The following is a 19,246-nucleotide window of genomic DNA, read 5'->3' as shown; positions in this document are numbered from 1 at the left end:
CCATTTTCCAAAGGCCTTCAACGATAGAGCTATGGTAGAGGTAGAACAAGAGCTCAGAAATTCTGCCTTTTTTTTCCTTATAGGACGTGCTGTGAGGCTGTTAGTAGGTGAAATTCCCTATAATCAATCTTTGGTGTGCACAAAGATTCTGTTTAGTTTCCCTTAAGCCCAAAAGAGTTAGCTGGATATTTAAATAATGTATTACCATGGCCTGTACTGAGGATGGGATGATGGATGAAACCAATTCTAGATTCATCAGAATTTTACTTGGGACACCTTTGGACCAGGTCATGGCCGTGTTTAGGCCAGTTCACTTAAACAGTGACCTCTGGGATTAGAGGCATCGCTAAGACATTAGACAGAATGAACTTGCGGACGCTGTCCTGAGCATCATAGAACGTTTAGCAGCATCTCTGACCTTTTCCCACTAGATGCGAGTAACATCCCACCCCTGTCTCAGTTGTGACATATCCAGACATTGCCAAATATCTCCCAGACTACAAAACTACATTCAGTTGTGAACTACTCATTTGATGTAGGCACTAAAATAAGTTATTTGATCATCACTTTTTAGCAGTATCCAAAAGAAAACTAAATTCACAATCCAAAACAATAAACAATATTGCACTTAATCATAGAAAGCAAAATCAGAACTTGAGTCAAGACTAATGCAGCTTTTAGAGTGTTTGGTTTTGCTTTTTAACTGAGTTATAGTAACTGAGTTGTGCAGGCACTGAAGTGTTTGTGGATGTTTCAAAATGACCTGCTTTTCATGAACATCAAATTTTTGATCTATCTGCAGAAAAAAAATGGATTGATAGCTGCTATCAAATTTGATCGCAGATCCTGGATATAAAAAAAAAGTTTTCTTGCTATAAAATTTTAGCTGCCTGTCACTTATGTTATATTATGTCACATCTCACAATGACATATTGCAATGTAATGCAATGTAAGTCACATAATAGACAACTGCAATTCATAACTTTCTGAACAGGGAGAGTCATTCTTTACAGAGAAGCTTCCCAAGGGAAGGGAAGGAATCCCTCTGCTGAGCTCACTCATAGCACTGATACTGCTGGCCTATTTGTGACTTATCTTCTCATCCTGTCCGTACTATTTATTTTTCCAACTTACCTTCCTTTTAAAACGGACCTTCCTTCACATCTTCTGATTGTGATGGAGCTGTCAATCAAGTGGCTTGCCCCCAGTGGAAGGTGGGGACTTACCCAGGGTGAACCAACAGGGATCTCAGGGCTGCTACTAGCCTAAGGTTGCATTTGTGTGAATTAAAATATGTATTCATCTTTTTGAAGTTACAGCCTCAAAGAGTTCAAGGGCTTGGTGATGAGATGGTGCCTTTCTAAAAATGAGACAAAGGAGACTGCGCTGGGATCATAGCTTGTCAAGGGGAGTGTGTGCTGGTTTCCAGTTGTCATTCCTCCCAGGGCTGAGGGCCTTGCACAGGGAACAACTCATACATCTGTAGCCCTGAGAACATTTCATCTCCATAAACACAGAGAATGGCTTTTGAGTCACATGCTCATCTCCTAGGTCAAACAGGGGCCCCATTGTTTTAAACCAGGAATTGATAAATTGATATGAAACCTGGCATAGAGAAGATCTCTCACTTACAAACACCAAGCTGTGAGATCTGTATAGGCCTACCTTGTCTGCAAGCTTTCTTTCCCACCCTTTGGAGAGAATGTACAGGGAAGGCAGAATAGCACAGAGAAAGAAAGCAGAGGAATAGTGCTGGGGAAAGACAGGGACCTATAACATCTTTGGGGCACCTGGATCTGGTCATGATAGAAGCCATTTAAACTCTGGACTTTTTGTTATTTGGGCCAGTTTACATTTATTGTTTAGGTAATTTGAGCGGGCTTTTCTGTCACCTGTAAGCAAATAAGTTTTTAATAAGCATATGCACTCTCTCCATCTAGTGTTTTTTTTTTTTTTTTTTCTGTTTAAGAGAAGTGGTGTAAGTTCTTCACAAGCTCTTTTGTGTGAAGCTACATTAAATGCATGCATTCACTCAGCAGTTTCTTACATTTTTAAAATGCAGCCACCATCTATTGATCTTCCCTTTGAGCCCATGCAATATACTCTAAGGTCACATAGTTTGTTTTTTAAACTCCTTGTAACGCTGTAAGTAATGCCTGGATGTACCCATCTTAAGAGGAAACTCGGTCTGAGAAATGCAATACTTATCAAAGTTCAGCTAACAAGCGATGCAGCCCATAGACAGAACCCAGTCTGTGGGAGATGCTTCCTTACCTTGTGTGACTGTCTCTGTCATTGCTCACTTTCATCACTATTGCTTCTGAGAGTATTTTATGTATCAGAAGCACAAGGAAATCACAAATTTGTGGGATTAAGGATAATAGAATCACAGCTGGAACAGCCCATGCTTCCCCTCTTTCTTCCAGTTTTCTCTGCATCATAACTTTTTCCCTTCTAAGCCCTCTAAGAAAACAAACTAATGCATGCTGTATATCAAGAGGCTCAGACCCTCACATTGTAATGTGAATGGTCTTGCTTCTATAAGCCCAACATCCAATGGATTTAAAAAAGTGGAGCTTGCAGGGACCCAGGGAATTGACTAGTAAATTATGGACTCTATCTGCTTAATCTCCACAGTCTGGTTTTGGCCTTGGTTTCCTAAGTTTCCCCGAATCTCCTCACAAAACTGACTGATGACTTCCCTGACATCTTATTTTGTTCTTTTCATCTTTGCCCTCCTATGGAGACATAGGTACCCATGGAACAATCACCTTGGCTAGGTGCTACTCTTAAGAAGGAGAGTCACAGGTGGGAACATCTACATCCCTACTAGTGAGAAGTTTTTTTACGTTTTGGAAATTCCTGCTGTCATATCATCCTCACTAATTTGACCCTTCTTATCCCTTTTTGGGATCAGCATATTGAGACCTAGGATACATTTCAGGGAAGGTTTTATATAGCTAGTTTAACCCCTTAAATTCCATTCTTACCTGCTTCCTTCTTTCCTCCTGTAAGATCCCACCAACTTTGCTACTTGGTGCACCTGAATTATGATACTAAAAACCCCTGCTCCTTTCCTGTTCTCTACCACCTGCTCATTGTCGTCACCCTTCTGAGGAGGAAAGGCCCTGATGAGAGAAATTTTATGATGCTAAAACTCCATGTTCTATACTTACAAACAAGACCCAGCACATACTCCAGTAATGCATTTCCAGGAGAATCTTGCACAGCCAAGATTTGGATTTTAAATTCTCATTTTACAATTCCAACATTGGAAATTGTGCTTTGAGAGAAATAAGTAATTCCTTGTTAATGGTGCTTTGCTTATTTTGAAAGACATTGTATTAAGGGATTAAGCAAGTGAGTAACATAATAAAAATGATGACTGCCTTTGGAAATGTGCTTCTTTATAGCTTTTACCTATAGAGTTTGCTTATACTCTTTATACCCAGCATTATTTTTGTACGTAGGTTCTTGTTCTTTTCCTCCAGTTCTTTTTAGAAGCTAATGTGCTTTTCTTCAGGTTTATTAATCAGGATACCGTATTGATTGCAATATCTGTGAAATATGGGTGTGTATTATAGTTGAGGGCACATTGTATTTAATTGTCAGCTTTTTAGTGGAACCTTATTTTTCTTAGCTGGATATACATTAATGATGCATCTCATTAACAATATATTATATTTGGTGACATTAAAGTTTTAAGGCATCAGATTAGAGTTTAGGCTTTCAATCAGAAAAAGGCAAAGATAGTGTGTTGGCCTGATATGGTTTCAGGCCACTATGATTGGCTTATCTCCACTGCAAATGATTCACTAGACTATATTGAGGTATAGGTCCAATGCCCTAGTTTAAGTCCCTACTTTGTTCTATATGAACATAATAACCCTAGAAATATCCAAGGAAGAAAGGATACTAATCTAGGTACCGGTCAAGTATTTATGTGCCCCTAACTTTAGATCATGTAAATGTCACATCCTATTACTAAAAAGTATGTAAAAACAGTTTATGTGGAATTGAAGTACTACAGAAGTCCCATTTCCAAAAAATAGTAAATATTTCTAAATGCTTTTTCTTTCCATTTAATGCATTTTAGACTCTGTATTAAAAAAAAAGTTTAAATGATTTACCTGTGTTCTCTTTGTCCTAATGCATTGTGTATATATTTGAGTGGTTATGTGTGAACATTGAATAGGATAATGCAGCAAGATCTTTCACCTTTTTAATTAGACAGTCCTTCCAGATTTTGGCAACATGTTGACTATCAGTCAGTTTTTGTGGCTTTCATTTTTCTATATCTTCTATATCATTTTCTATACCTATATAGAAAGATATCTTTCTATATCTTCACTAAATTTAGGGTGGAAAGTTGTGCAAGACTGAACCAGGTCTATTAGCCCAATACAAGAGTCACTGTTCTCTTCCTAAGCATAGGAAACAAATGCTTTACTATGTTTCTTAATAACTCAGTATCATTGTAATGAATTTCAAAGACCATCGTGAGGATCAGACACACACAGTCTAGAATCACACTTGGCATGTAGCAGATGCTCACTAAGCAGTAGGCATAATAATTTTTTGTGGAGGCCTGCAATATCTACAGTAAATCATTTGTTTTAGTATTCTTTTTTGATGTTTCCAGGTTTCCTCTAACTAATACTGTGACAATCTTCTCTGATGTTTAGCTATTGGTTTCTAACGTTCTATAGTTTGAAAAAAGAAGGCACAAGTGTTTGAAAATTATAAATGAAATATCAACAGTTTTACTGAGCAAATGTTCTAGAAGTATAGTGTAAGGCATTGAAAGGCAGCAGGTGCTACTGGTGAGAATGTAGCTTTAGAAGCTTGGAAGCAAGCTGCATTCTGTACCTGGTAGGTCAGTGAGCATATCTGAGCTTCAATTTCCTCATGTGTAAAATGGCAATAACAATACTCACCCTGAATATATATAGTAATAGATAGATAGATATTATGTAAATTACCTGAAATAATAGGTGCTCAATAAATTTTAGCTATTTTTTTTTTGCAATTTGATATATAACCCATGCAGAGTAAGAAAGTACAGATTTGTCTTAAAATAACCACAGGACTTTTAAAAAATATCCTAAACAGAGATGTAAGCATACTTTCTAATCTTTAAAATCATTTTTTATATATCTCAATGAAAGTTATTTTGTAAGCAATTCTGTTTTCATGCTATGTAATGTTAGATTATTCCTTGAAAAAAATAGTTCTTACAAAATTTAACATCCATTTTAGAATAAATATTTTAGAAAGACAGAAAAGCTATAACAGGATTAATATAGGGGTATAGGTTTTCTTCTTGTTTCTTGCCTACCCAGTCAAAATGTGAATTTTATACAATTACCTGCATACATTTTACTTCTCTTTCTTTGGGCAAAAAAGATAATTAATTCTAGATAATTGTCTCTTAACCATTCTAAAACTTTCTTTATTGAACTTTAGCCTACCAACATTCATAACAAAGGCAAGTTTTATGTCAACTCACAATATGTTTCAGAATATGGCCAAAGTTATTTTTTATTTTTAAGATTTAAAACTGTGCACTGAGAAAAAAATTTTAAATATATCTATTACTGATCTACATAATGTGTGTTTATATCGATTTACTTCCTAGGGCCATTAGTATACTTTGTGTGCATGCATGAGTGTGTGTGGAAAAACCTCTTCAAAGTGTGAGACACATTTTTTATCCTATGAAAAGCGTCGAGAATAGATGCAGATATACTCAAAATATGAAGAACTACTTCACTAATTTATTTTGGGGAATCAAGCTAACTCTTATGATGACAGAGTTTATGAATCTCCACAAAATGTTTCACTGCATTTTTCTTTTTAAAACGTTTTTGGTCATTCCCTATTTCTCCTTTAAGTAAACTATTCATATATCTGATCATTCTTCCTTAACTTTGACAGGCACCTCTACCCAAAACGGTGTTCTTATCTCTGCAAAAGTTAATTCAAACTCTACCTTTTTGAGAGATTTTTCTGTAAATCAAAACTGAATCCAATAATTAAATACCTTCATACAACTCTTAACTTTCCTTGTCTCCAGCCTTAGAAGATAAGCAAGACTTAGCAAATTCTGAACTATTGGAACCATGTATCATACATTATTGAGTTATTTTGATGTAGGGTAATAATTTAATTCTGTAATATGTCCAGAAACCTGCTCAATGGGTTATATAAAACCTGTAATATTGTAGAAGCATATCTTTTAATTATACTATCCAGTATTTTAATGTGGATGAGATTTGGTACAATAATTTCTAATGTAAAGATCACTTCCATTTGCATTATTTCTTTTGAAGGTTGATAAAGACAAAATACATAGAGTATCTAAGTTCAGGTACTGCCCTTGGCATTTATCCTACATTCTTTCATTTGCTCATCACAGCAATTTTGTTTTGACATAGTTAAACACGGTCTGTTACAGAAAGTTAAAAGCCTTGTCCAAAGTCACATCTTTGTTAATTGGTGGATGCGGGACTTGTCTGATTTCAAAGTTTGTACTATTTCTCCTCATACCATGTGTTTGCACGCTCAGTATGTTAGAACAGGTGAGTCCTTAGCTCCCAGCCCTAACCTATTCATTTTGTGTGAGAGGAAACTGAAGTCCAGGGAGAAGTATATCACAGTGTGACCTTGATGAAACTAGCAATGCCTGTCTGGCCAAATGAAAGCAGGAAACTCAGAGAAGGATGATTGTGTTCAGCACCCCAGGTACCATATCACCCTTTTTTCAGACTGCTTTAAGATAAACAGCCTTCAAAAGTCTGAGAATAATATACTCAAGCAATAGAGGGAGGAAATTCTAGTAGGCAATCTACTAGGATGAAAGCGAAGGCAATGAGTAACCCAAAGAGGTCCAAGGACAACAATTACTATCTTCCTCTAGGAAGTGCATCAGCCCATTCATTCTGGTGGCAGCTTAGGGAACAGAACAGGCAACAGATAGAAAATGAATCCAACATGATGTCCTGAAATCAGTACAATACCATCCTCTAGTTGCCAGGGGCCCTCAACAAACATTATACTACATTGAAAGTTAGCTAAAACATGTTAACTGACAGGTCTCTAAACCAGCTATGCATAGCAACTGGAAAAGGCATGAACTATTTACAGGGAGACTTGGATCTAAACTAGAATGGATTCTAATAAACCTGCAAAAATAGAATCATCAGCCCCAGCTCACAGTGCTGCAGCACAAATTGCAGTGATGACTGTGGATCACTGTGAATTTGGAAAGAGCTCACCAAAATGATTTGACTCTGCAAGCAGAAAAGCATTAAAGAGTATAGTTCAGCATAGTTTGTCTAAGCTCAGGAATCATGAGGACACCAATCTGAAACTCACAGGAGAACCATGTGTTCATGACTACAGATGTGTGTCACCACCCCGATCAGCCAAATGCTTTGTAAAGATGGGAGAGATGGAATCTAGGAAAACCTAACTCTATATAGAACCAGTTTCACAAGTTGGGTAAGATTTAAAAGGGAACATTGTTTATGACAGTATGGAAACTAGAATGTGTGATCATTCCTCCTCATATCATAGTATTTTGCAGGCTAGCCTGTGAATTTCTCCATTGTATGACAAAAAGCCATGTTAAATTATAGCTGTTCTCTCTGAGAATTCAAATTAGTATAAGACTGAGTCCTAAGGAAAACAAAAATACTCTGTACAGGAGGACAAAAACAAAAGTGTATATTTGATTCACTGTTTTATTTTGAATTTCCGAAGTAGTGCCTTGCATGTGGTAAGCGCTAAATAAATAGGTATTGAATGAATATATGAGTGAATAAAGATATGGTGTGTTATCAATAACCTCAGAGGACAGTGGAGGAGATACTCCTTGACTCAAGACGGATACTCGTGTCTACCTGAGCAGTTATCGCAGTCCTGCAGAGAAAAGCAAAGCAAACTTCACAGAAACCGTTAAGCACTCCATTGCTCTGCTCACAGATGAGGGGAACCTGGGTTGTTATGAATGACTAGAAATTAGCTAGATGGAAAGTAGAGGGAGCAGAGGATGTATATTCCAGACAAAAGGAAGGGATATAAAAAACATAATTGGTTTTGCGTGTTCAACCTAAAGGATGTATAAGATGGGAACAAGGTAGAAGGGAGAGAGTGATGGAAAATAAAGTTGGGGTGATAGATGTCTAATCATTGCCTTTTTAAAGCACACTGCTATTGATTTTTTAAAAATACATTTGAAGTCTCTATCTAGTATCTAATATCTTCATAATCTGGCTATTTACTAAGGTGCTACTAGCTCAAAAATTTTATCATTCTATCAACTCTTAAATATCCTATTTGCCAATATATAGAGAGCTATATGCAATTGGATCAAGTCCTGTGGAAACCTACAATTTTTAGGTACTCTTTATTTTTATCCATTGATTATGTTATGGTAATGAGGGTTATATTCAAAGAACAACTTAAGTTACCCAAATACTCTTCTTTCCCATTTCTCCTTTCCCCCCTGCTTTACTCATGGTCAGTGTTTACCGGTAGGTTCAATTATTGGCCTTTCAGGTAAGGGACAGTTGAACAGCATATAACTACTTATCACCCAAATCCTTATTTTAGGTTCCTTTTTAATATTTTTGCTTGTTACACTGGGTGAATGAGAGAGATTCAGGGGGCTCACAAATTTGTAGAAGAAGGAGAGAAAAAGAGGAAGGAAACTAATATTTATTGAGTGCCTTCTATTTACCAGACACTAAACTTAGCACGTTTTTATTTTTTTACTTAAATTAATATTTTCTTATACAAAACAACATAGGGATAATTATTACTTTCAGTTTATAGATAAAGGCTCAAGGTTATTCAGTGATTCGTGCAAGTTCTCACAGTTCATGTTCAGAAGAGCTAGGATTCAAAACTAAATATTCTTAACCAGGAAGCTTGTGCTATTCTGTATTCCACAAGGGCTCTCTCTTTTATTATTCATTCTAATGCATCCCAAGTCAACTTTTTAAATGTTTATCTATGCAAGTGTCCCCTTTCCTGTTTCCAAATTATTTCTCTGCCTTCTCTATACACTTTAATAAACTGAAGGATCCAAAGCACATGGTGTGATATTCGGGTCACATCCCTAGACAGAATGCCACATATGCCTAATGTTGTGTCTATAAAGTACTCAAATTAATTCAAAATTTAAACTTCTGTGCTGAAAAGAGATGAAATGATTGTCAACTACATTTAATACTTTTTTAGAAAAGGAAAATTTGCATAGACTGACAGCTCATTTTGTTTCCACATCCGATTTTAATATCTGGTTGTTCTTACCAAAGGACAGTCATGTTTATTTGGCACACACAAAATCCCCAGGCCTATTTTCATGCTTGCAAATAGATGATAAATCAGTAAATACCATTATTCTTTAATGACACAAACAACAAAGTGGTCCAAACAAGATTTGATAAATTAAAAAAAAAGTTCTCTGAGTAATTCTTTTTACTTCCCCTAATGTTCAATCTATTCCTTCATTGTTCTATTTTTCTTTTGAAGCAAAAGTCTCAGAAAGCAAAATTCTAAAAAAAAAAAAAAAAAAAGTTTATATCCCATAAGGTATCTTTAAGATAACTGAGATAACTTCAAGATAACTAACCATGTGCCCATTTATCTCTTCGTTTTTCTCTTTCAAAAATCCTCAGAATTAGAATTCTCTGTAAGAACCAGAAAAGATTGCTAGCAAATTGACAGCAAAGCTCTGAATCAATTCATAACTTTGAATAGCATACGGACAACAACACACACGAGCATATGCAGTGTATCTAAATTACATCCATAGGAGTCAGCAATCTCAGAACTGAACTGTCTTCTATAACATACACTGAAAAATAGATACTGTGCTGTGCTATGTCTGACCAGAGCAATAATTTTAGGATTTTCAGTTTTTGCAAAGGAAATTCTTAGCTTCTGAGGGTACTCTTGTATTATGATTTTAAAAAAAACAAACATACAAAAAAGATTCTGAGACGATACAAAATAACAAGAGTTTTCTAAAAACTACTTAAGCAAAGAAAATCTAGTTTTCTGAACCAAGCTATACAGTCACACTGAACTCAGAAAGTGGAAGTACAGATCTGTTATCTATTTTTCTTAGCTTGCACATCATCCTTAATTACAGTTTAAACAACAAAATGAAACATAAATGGCTTTTTATCAACGAAGCATTGCTGGAAGCATAAACAATAAATTATGAATTACTGAAGCAGAAGCCTTTTTGGATCATGTATGCATAATGCTATTCTGCATATTCGGAATCCCAGTTGGCCCTTCTGTTTCATGCAAATTGAGCACCACCTTTTACGATTTAACACTGAGGAAAAACACTTTACTTCATATGGGTAAAAGCTAACACGTATACTAAAAAGACCTCTTATCAATGTTTGATGCTGTGGAAAAGTCTACTATGTGAGCAGAGTAGACAGGGTCACCATATTAGAAGCATGCGTGTATAGGTATTCATTATCACACTCAGCCAAGCACACAGTTTTCACTTGATGCTTAGGTATGGTAGCCTGAGAAACCCAATAATAATGAATCCACTGTCACTGAGGGATGGAGGCTTTTTAAAGACCACTTGAGGAAAGAGATGTTATTTAGGAAAGTCCCCTGTTAGTTGCAAAGCAGCTTGGTGTAATGGAAGAATTTAACGAGACTGATGGTGTCCAGGAAGAGGACAGTTGGCTTACCAAGGCCCTCTTTGCTGTGTGGATAATCAAGGAAGGCTTTTCAGGTCTAATTCAGCCCAGATGGGGCAGAGCTGGCTTAAGGTGGAGGAACAAGGGACTCTGTCATCCTGGAAACCAACATCCTGAATACAGGAGAGGTATGCATGAGGATTCAGCAGGAGAGAGGATGGAGGGCAGAGGACCAGCTCTGGCTGGCTTGGAATGTGGGAAACCCACTTCCACTTTCAAGCAGTAAATTTTAATTTTGGGACAAGAGGCGTCTGAATTAAGTTGACATTATTCAAAAAAGCAAAGGAAGACTAATTTTCCAGCTTATACAAAATGATTCCCACAGAGTCTGTGTGTTGGGAGGTTGTGGATGATTTAAAACAACTTGATATGCTAGAATGGAATGTCATCTTAACAAATTGGAAATTGGGATTAGCCATTTAATGGAGAAAGCTGAGTTTAATATTGGCAAAGGAGAGAGAAAAAAAAAAGCCTGCATATTTAAAACCAGGTCCAGGAATCCCAGCTATTACGTGGCTGGTAAATATTTTCGTTCTTTCCCCACCTTCTCATCCTCCTATTTTTTTCCCTTTTATGTTTCTATGATAATGCCCTTTAGACTGCAATACATTGCAATGCGTACTAGTGAGGATCACTAGTTTCACAACTATCAGTGAGGCCAATTTCAGAACTACTGTACAACATTCAAAAATCAACAGAGTTAAAGCTGCAAAGGGACCTGGTTGAGAATGATAAGCCATCTCTTCCATGAAGAGATGGAACATAGCATGGAAATTTAGGAATTAATGGATTCACATAAATAGGATCTTGTCCCATTTCATGATGAGTATTTTTCTATGTGCCAGACATTGGGATAATAGCTGTCTAAGCCCTCGGTTACTCATATCCATCAAAGCACACCTAAGGGGTAGATAGGTAGTATCTGGTATTACAGATGACGAAACTGAGGCTTAAAATAACTTGCCTGCAGTCACTATTCTCACAAGGGATGTTTCTAGAGGATAAAAAGACATGAAACACATAGTGATTGAAGTTGGCCATTGAGTTGAGATGGAAGCCCCACCAAACAAAACATGAATTATACTCTAAACAGGTTAACCATGGAATGGATATTGAGATGGCCAAGACACACTTATTTCAAAGCTCTAATCAGCATCTCCATTATCTAAATTAATTATCACAATCATGCCTTTAGAGTAAGGTTCTTGTTAACAGAATTTTGGTTAAAAAAGAGTCATCAAGAGGAGAGAAAAAAAATATTAGTGTCATCAGATACTCTGGTTCCCCTTCTGTCTTTCCTTAAGCCTAATCAAGCTATAACTGAGGCCAAGTCTACATCTTTCCTTCCCACAGACCCTCTTTAGGGCAGAGTTTTATGTTTATTCTTATTTCTCTATACATGTGATTCAAATATTTCAGTATAAAACATGAAGGCTCCCATTTCTCCAGCCTGCTTTCTGGCAATTTCAATCAAATCTTTTAACTACAACATGCAGGCTGGCAAAGATCATGTTTCTGCCGACCTCAAATTTTCTGCATGCAAGAGATTTCTGTATCTGGAAGAGGTTCATTTATCGTCCCTGACTTGTTAATATGTAATTGCTGAGTATCTTCTGTTTTCACAATTAGAATGGAAGCCAATACTGAAATGCTGTCAGTCAAACTCCTTTTGTTTATAAATTCATCCAACTGGAAGATGAAGAAACCGATGTCTGAGCTGTATAATTGAGAAGATTCAAGGTGTTGTGGTTGTTTGGTGTGTACATGTGATGTGAGTGATTCATCACATTTTTGACCTTTGTTTTCACCTTTATCTGTATTGAAGTTTGCTTTCCTATTCTGGCAGAAATATAATTCTCATATATTCAGAAAGAGAATTATTTATGAAATCACTCAACTGTATAGGAGACAAGAGACAGTTAATTTCTATCTCATTTTGGTTTTGATTATGAATTAGTCAGCTGAAAATTGCAGAAGGACCAAGCTGTATGAGAGAGGAGAATGATCACAGCAACTTCGAATTGAAAGACATGCTGCAAGTTTCTTAGAAAATGCCAAATACTGAAACCATCTCCCTTAAAGATCCAATTAAAAAGAGGGTTCATCCACCTATCAATTATGGATTTGAATATATTGGCTCTCTCAAAATATTAACCTTCATCTGGTGGGCTAGGACTTGTAAATCATGAAGTTCTCAGTGGAGAGACATCAGCTATTGACCATTTTAAAGTCCATCTGAAGAAGGAAAAACAATTCTGAATATGAGTTTATCATTTGATTCTCTCATGTTTCAAACATCAAATATACCATAGTTTTAAAATAAATAATGTCTAGTATTTGAATTTTTTTGGTTGTTTTGTGTTCTCTCATCATTAATAAGGAATGAGTAACAGGCTCATAAGACATCTTTTTATCTACCTTCTTATCAGTATATCTCTACCATTTTAAACCTGAAAACTTCTTTCCATTGCTTTGTTTCTAAATGTTAAGAGGAGACAAACTGTGTTTTTTTCCTACTTTCATGGAAACTATCCAGATGGCAAAAAAGTGAAACAAAACTCATGTATTTCTGATCCAGGAAAAGGGAGATAGAGTATAAACTTGACATATCTGTTCCAAAGACCTGTGTTCATGATTTATTCTATGGAGATGTTGAATATTTGGATCCTAAATCCAAAATCACAGAGAACATATGTTCTAGTTTCCACAAGACAGTCCTGGTTTATGGTGTTTCTAGGCATAAATATAAATATAAATAGCAACCCCTTTCACTTTAAAAAATATCCCAGTTGGGGCAATATATGGTCACTCTTTGCAAAATAAATCAACACATAATTTTAAATAAACAATCATGGCACAGAGAGTGTTCTTTCTGTCCATTTTGTGATACCTAGCATCTTTTTGTTTTTGCAATTATTTCACACACACACACACCTGTGAGGTAAGTCAAAACTTAAATCCTATTTTCTAGTTTCAAGATAAAACAGATAATCCACATGCCTTTAAATATTCTACTACAGGGTTTATTGAAATGTGTGATGGGGCACGAAGAGTTTTCCTAGGTGTACAAACTTTTACTTTGTACTAATTCTAAAAATTAGAGAAAACACTTGAAATTCATCCACTGTAGGACTAAAATCTCCTCTTTAAAGGGTTTAGGGCATAATAAATATAGTACAAAACTACACTTTCACAGGCACCCAGTAACTACCTCTCATTCATCCAACATATGTTTATGCAGTGTCTTTGACGGGCCATACCTGTAATGGGCACATCTTGAAATTGCAGAATGCACAGAAAGCACCAAGGAACTCAGACCTTTGGGATGGGAAAACACTTCTTCCCAGAGAATCTTTAAATGTAGGGCGTTTGATATGCAAAAATAATGACTAATACCTATTAGCTCACAATCAAAGTAAGCATGGCTCACACTTCTGCACAGACTTTCAGCTCAGTTTGGAATTTCCTAGGGGGCTCTCATCTTAGGCGTGGTCACGGGACTTCCACAACAAAAGAAATGTTGGCAGTGTTATCCAAAAAACAAAGACAATGTACTTGGATTAGAGCTCCTAATTCAGGGAGGCTAACACATGTAACTCCTCTATTGAGGAGAAAGATCAAGATTTCATTTCCTTAATGTTGAGAATAGTGGAAGCCAGCTGAGTGAGTAATATCTATATAATAGCTTTCTCATTTCCTTTTCTGTGATGCATCCACTTTATCAAAGCATCCCCAAAGAACTAAGTAGCATTTTGTTAAAGGGTAAGGCCAGAATATATTTAACAAGAGCCATAAAATGTTATTTCACTTCATAAAGGAAGTTTTACCAGAATTCACTACCTCCTTGAAACAGAACAGAGAAAATAAACCAAATGTCATAAGCCAAATTTTACTCTTCAAATTGAGCATGGTTTTTATATAGACCATTCATAAATCTAAACAAATGCCCATAGTAAAGCCAGAAGACAGCCCCAGATGATACATTTATTCTGCTAATCATTCTAAAACAGCTGAAACTAAGGCTTAAATACTTCTGAGCCAAAATAGACAGCTAAAAATCCTTGTTAAATGTACAGCAGCTTACTAAAGAAAAATGCACAGATGAGATAGACTTTTTTAAAATGATCTATGACCTTCATATGTAATAGACAATAGTTAAGGGAAATGGTTAATCCGAGCTTGGTTCTCAAGAAATAATGAAATGGATTAAATGTTTTCTGTGAGTAAAAGACTTAACAATAAAATCAGTTCATATTAGCCCCAAAATAATACTGATAAGGAGTGTCCTTCAAGAAGGATTTTCTGATCTAATTGCTATTGTCAAAGTTGGTACAGGCTTAAATCAAATACCTCTAATGTGTACCCACAAACCAGACGAAATTAGAATAGGCTTTCCCTAAAGACTTGGTAAACATTCAATCAAAACTTAACAACTGCAAAGTATAAGCCAGGCCCTCCTCTATCAGATATCTCGGTATAATGTACTTGGATAACATCAGATATCTCAGTAAAATTACTGGAACTTTCACAGGGGTTAAATCTTACTGTCCATTTTTTTTTAAAGTAAGGTGATTGAGGTATTCTCCGGGATAAAATTAACTTGCACATTCACAATTCCCTTATCTATTGTTTCAATATTGGAAAGAGGAAGTGATGTAATTACCATGCCTTTAGGCTGATAAGCTAAGTTTCAACTGCTCATAGGTGAAGAAAAATTATTCTACTGATATTTTCAGTCAAATTATGAAATCACATCCTATTTTCCAATGTATATTCTACCCTGTTTCATGATGCTAATATATTTACCTTCATTTTTCTTGATGGTAAAATTCGGATTGTTGACCATTTCTGGAAGAAGACTGTATAAGAAATAATGTCCGTTTTTGGGATCATCTTTGTCCATGGCACTCACTGTTTGAATGACCTGTAACATAAAACTTGGCGTCAGCACTTCTGATGACATCAGAGGGCTTGCACTGCCTTTAAAAGCTGAGTGACATTCCTTTAGAAGAGTGATACTTTGGCCCAAGGAATATTTTTCAGTTTTCTAAGTTGCTATGGATGGTTCACACCAAGAATAAGGAGAAACATTCATCACTTTAAAACCTAGCTTTGATAAGTTGATGAAAATTAGGGTCATTACTTTTGTGTCCATTTGGTATCTGTGGCTTGAAATAACAAATTTAAGGGTATTTGAAAATTCCACTGGGCAATTACAGGCTTCTTTCCACTTTGAGTATGTACGGGCTTCTAGAATGAAATCTGGAATTGTTACAGTGATTGTAGTGTGGCTCTTGGGAGGATCTTGGAGGTAAAGTACTTAAATCCTGAATCCTCACAACTCCTCTTTCATTTTACTCATTAGGTTACAAGTGTTTGCCAAATAGAATGTTCCTTGGCACAAACATCACTGCCACAAACCTTTCTGAAGAGTTGCATCTGTTCCCTCCCAATAATGAATACTGTTTTTAAAGCTAGTGGATAACACATGCAAACAATGCTTTGGAGTGTATCCTGAGATGAATAAATTATAGGGATTAGAAGAATTACCACCGTGCAGAGAACTGTTTGGATAGATATACATACTCAGAATTGGTGCCAGTTGAATGTGCTTATTTCATTTGCAAAGCTGCATTAACTTAGTGCTAAGTTGTTCCTTGGGATGTCAGAGAATTAGCTTAATAATTCATATTTATGAGTCTGTGATATTAATCACTTCAATATGAAACACTGGGCAACAGCTAATGTAGTAAAAATTATAGCTTATACTACTACTGTAAATAGTTACAACATAATTTCTACCAAAAAAAAAAAAAATGCCTATGAAGCATGACAGTCAAGGGTATAATCAGATTTACCGTTAAAAAATTAACAGGGAAATACTCTTAGGTTTGTGAAATTTAGAGAATATAATTATGATGCCTAATGTTATGTCAGTTTGAACAATTATGTGCCATTGAACTTTGCCAGTATCATTAAAGAGAAAAAAATGGATCACTTCTTTTTGAGAAAGGGACATCATTGCCTTATAACTTATCACCTAAATAAGATGAGAACCACAATTTAAGAACATTTTCAATAGCTGTGAAGTTTTGCATTGTATCACCCACATGCTATACGATAAGCAGTGCATCAAGGTTATTTGGGGCATAAATGAAATAACTTCTCTCATTCTCTATTTCTCCATTTTTGTAAATGGAACATACTCCTACTTTGTAGGTGTTTTACTCTTGTTAAAGACCTTGTGAAATGTCTTATAATTGTACTTAGCTTGAGTAACAATATAACAAAAAATAGCACAAAATATAACTCATGGTGAAGACAGTGAGACAGTCATTAAGTTGATGGACTCTGAAATAAAGCTGCCTTGATAGAAGTCATAGTCTTATCCTTTACTCATTGCATGAAATGGAGGGATTTACTTAACTCTTTGAAACTCAGTATTCTTGTATTCCTAAATTTTAAATAAGAAGAATACTTTTCTCATAGGGTCGTTTTAATTCTTTATGTAAATTCATGTCAACCTGTTAATATAGTGTCTGGTTCCTAGTAACTGTTCAACGAGTATTAGTCATCATCATCATTATTATTTTTTGTTAAGGTCACTGCCATTTATTCATGACACAGCACGTTGATAATGTAACAACTTAGATGTTACACAAACAGGGGCCTCACTTCCATCAGATTAGGTGGGAAAGCAATTATATTTACTATATCTAAACAACTAGCATATTTGCCTTGACATTTAGGTGCAGAGAGATTCCTTGGGCTTCTAGTTTTATAAAGAAGAAAGAATTAAAGTACAAGGGAAAAAACTGTGAAACACAGATGACTCTTTTATAGACAACCTACATGTACAAATATGTAACAGAATAATTTGACAAGAGCCTTCTTTTAGGCAGTTATGAAGAACAAAGGGGGGAAAAGTTACTTGTGAGCACATGTAGCATCATCTTCTCCCTTTACCCAATTTTGCTTCAAAAAGACTTCTATTCCCAAGGCACCTGTTGAAGAAATCATTCCTGAAGTGTGTGAGCACATGTGAAGAAAAAGAGCAAACAAAGAAAGGATGTCTCCACAGTGGCTGTTTCAATTTACGTTCCCACCAACAGTGCAAGAGGGTTCCCTTTTCTCCACACCCTCTCCAGCATTCATTGTTTGTAGGTTTTTTGATGATGGCCATTCTGACCTGTGTGGAGGTTCCTTAAAAAACTAAAAATAGAACTACTATATGATCCAGCAATCCCACTACTGGGCATATACCCAGAGGAAACCATAATTCAAAAAGAGTCATGTACCAAAATGTTCATTGCAGCTCTATTTACAATAGCTAGGACATGGAAGCAACCTAAGTGTCCATCAACAGATGAATGGATAAAGAAGATGTGGTACATATATACAATGGAATATTACTCAGCCATAAAAAGGAACGAAACTGAGTTATTTGTAGTGAGGTGGATGGACCTAGAGACTGTCATACAGAGTGAAGTAAGTTGGAAAGAGAAAAACAAATACCGTATGCTAACACATATATATGGAATCTAAGAAGAAAAAAAAAAAAGTCATGAAGAACCTAGGGGCAAGACGGGAATAAAGACACAGACCTACTAGAGAATGGACTTGAGGATACGGGGAGGGGGAAGGGTAAGCTGTGACAAAGTGAGAGAGTGTCATGGACATATATACACTACCAAATGTAAAATAGATAGCTAGTGGGAAGCAGCTGCATAGCACAGGGAGATCAGCTTGGTGCTTTGTGACCACCTAGAGGGGTGGGATAGGGAGGGTGGGAGGGAGGGAGACACAAGAGGGAAGAGATATGGGAACATATGTATATGTATAACTGATTCACTTTGTTATAAAGCAGAAACTAACACACCATTGTAAAGCAATTATACTCCAATAAAGATATTTTAAAAAAAACACATGAAAAGATGCTCAACATCACTTAAAAAAAAAAAAAAAAAGAGGATGTCTTATATTCTGGGGTGGGAATCATTCGTAACTAAGAGCATTCTTAAGGTGTATTTAATGGATAGAGCTCCTACAAGCAATACCATTTCTAATATTTCTAAGTCATCTGCATGAAAAAGACTCATACGTGCTGGCAAGTGAATCTACATGTTACGCCCTCACAACCAAAACAAAAGAGGCAATAATTTAGCTTACCTGAAGTAAATGAGTATAATTACCTGTCATACCACATCTCAGAAGTTTGGCCTAAATATTACATCTGCAATAAATATTTTTTCCACCATTTATTTAAGCCAGGAAATCTGTTAGACATGCAACTTCTTGAGCTTGCTGAACCAGAAAGTCTTGGGACAGGGCCTAGAAATCTGCATTTTAAAGTCTTGTAGGTGATTCTGATGCATGCTTAAGCCTGGGATCCACTCTTTTGAGTCAAGGGAGAAGATTAGTGTCCATAGGTCTCTTATTACTGTTCATTAGAAGAGTTGGTACTGTCAAGTTCACATCAAAATCAGTGCATGATGTGTTGGGAAAAA

At 36.0% G+C, this 19,246-nt stretch overlaps 1 protein-coding gene across 3 annotated transcripts in view; it reads right to left on the bottom strand.

Moving 5' to 3' along the window:
* The window catches only part of CDH8 (cadherin 8), a 377,020-nt gene that overhangs the window by 51,916 nt on the left and 305,858 nt on the right, over positions 1–19,246 (bottom strand). For all 3 annotated transcript variants that reach the window (XM_082368897.1, XM_082368899.1, XM_082368898.1), the window contains one exon: positions 15,546–15,663. In XM_082368897.1, the coding sequence (XP_082225023.1) occupies positions 15,546–15,663 (118 nt within the window). The remainder of the gene's footprint in view (positions 1–15,545; positions 15,664–19,246) is intronic.

The sequence above is a fragment of the Balaenoptera borealis genome (assembly GCF_965194805.1).
Source record: "Balaenoptera borealis genome assembly, chromosome: 19".
Taxonomy (NCBI): Eukaryota; Metazoa; Chordata; class Mammalia; order Artiodactyla; family Balaenopteridae; genus Balaenoptera; species Balaenoptera borealis.
Note: the sequence above shows the minus strand (reverse complement) of the source record. Positions and strands in the feature narration are given on the sequence as shown.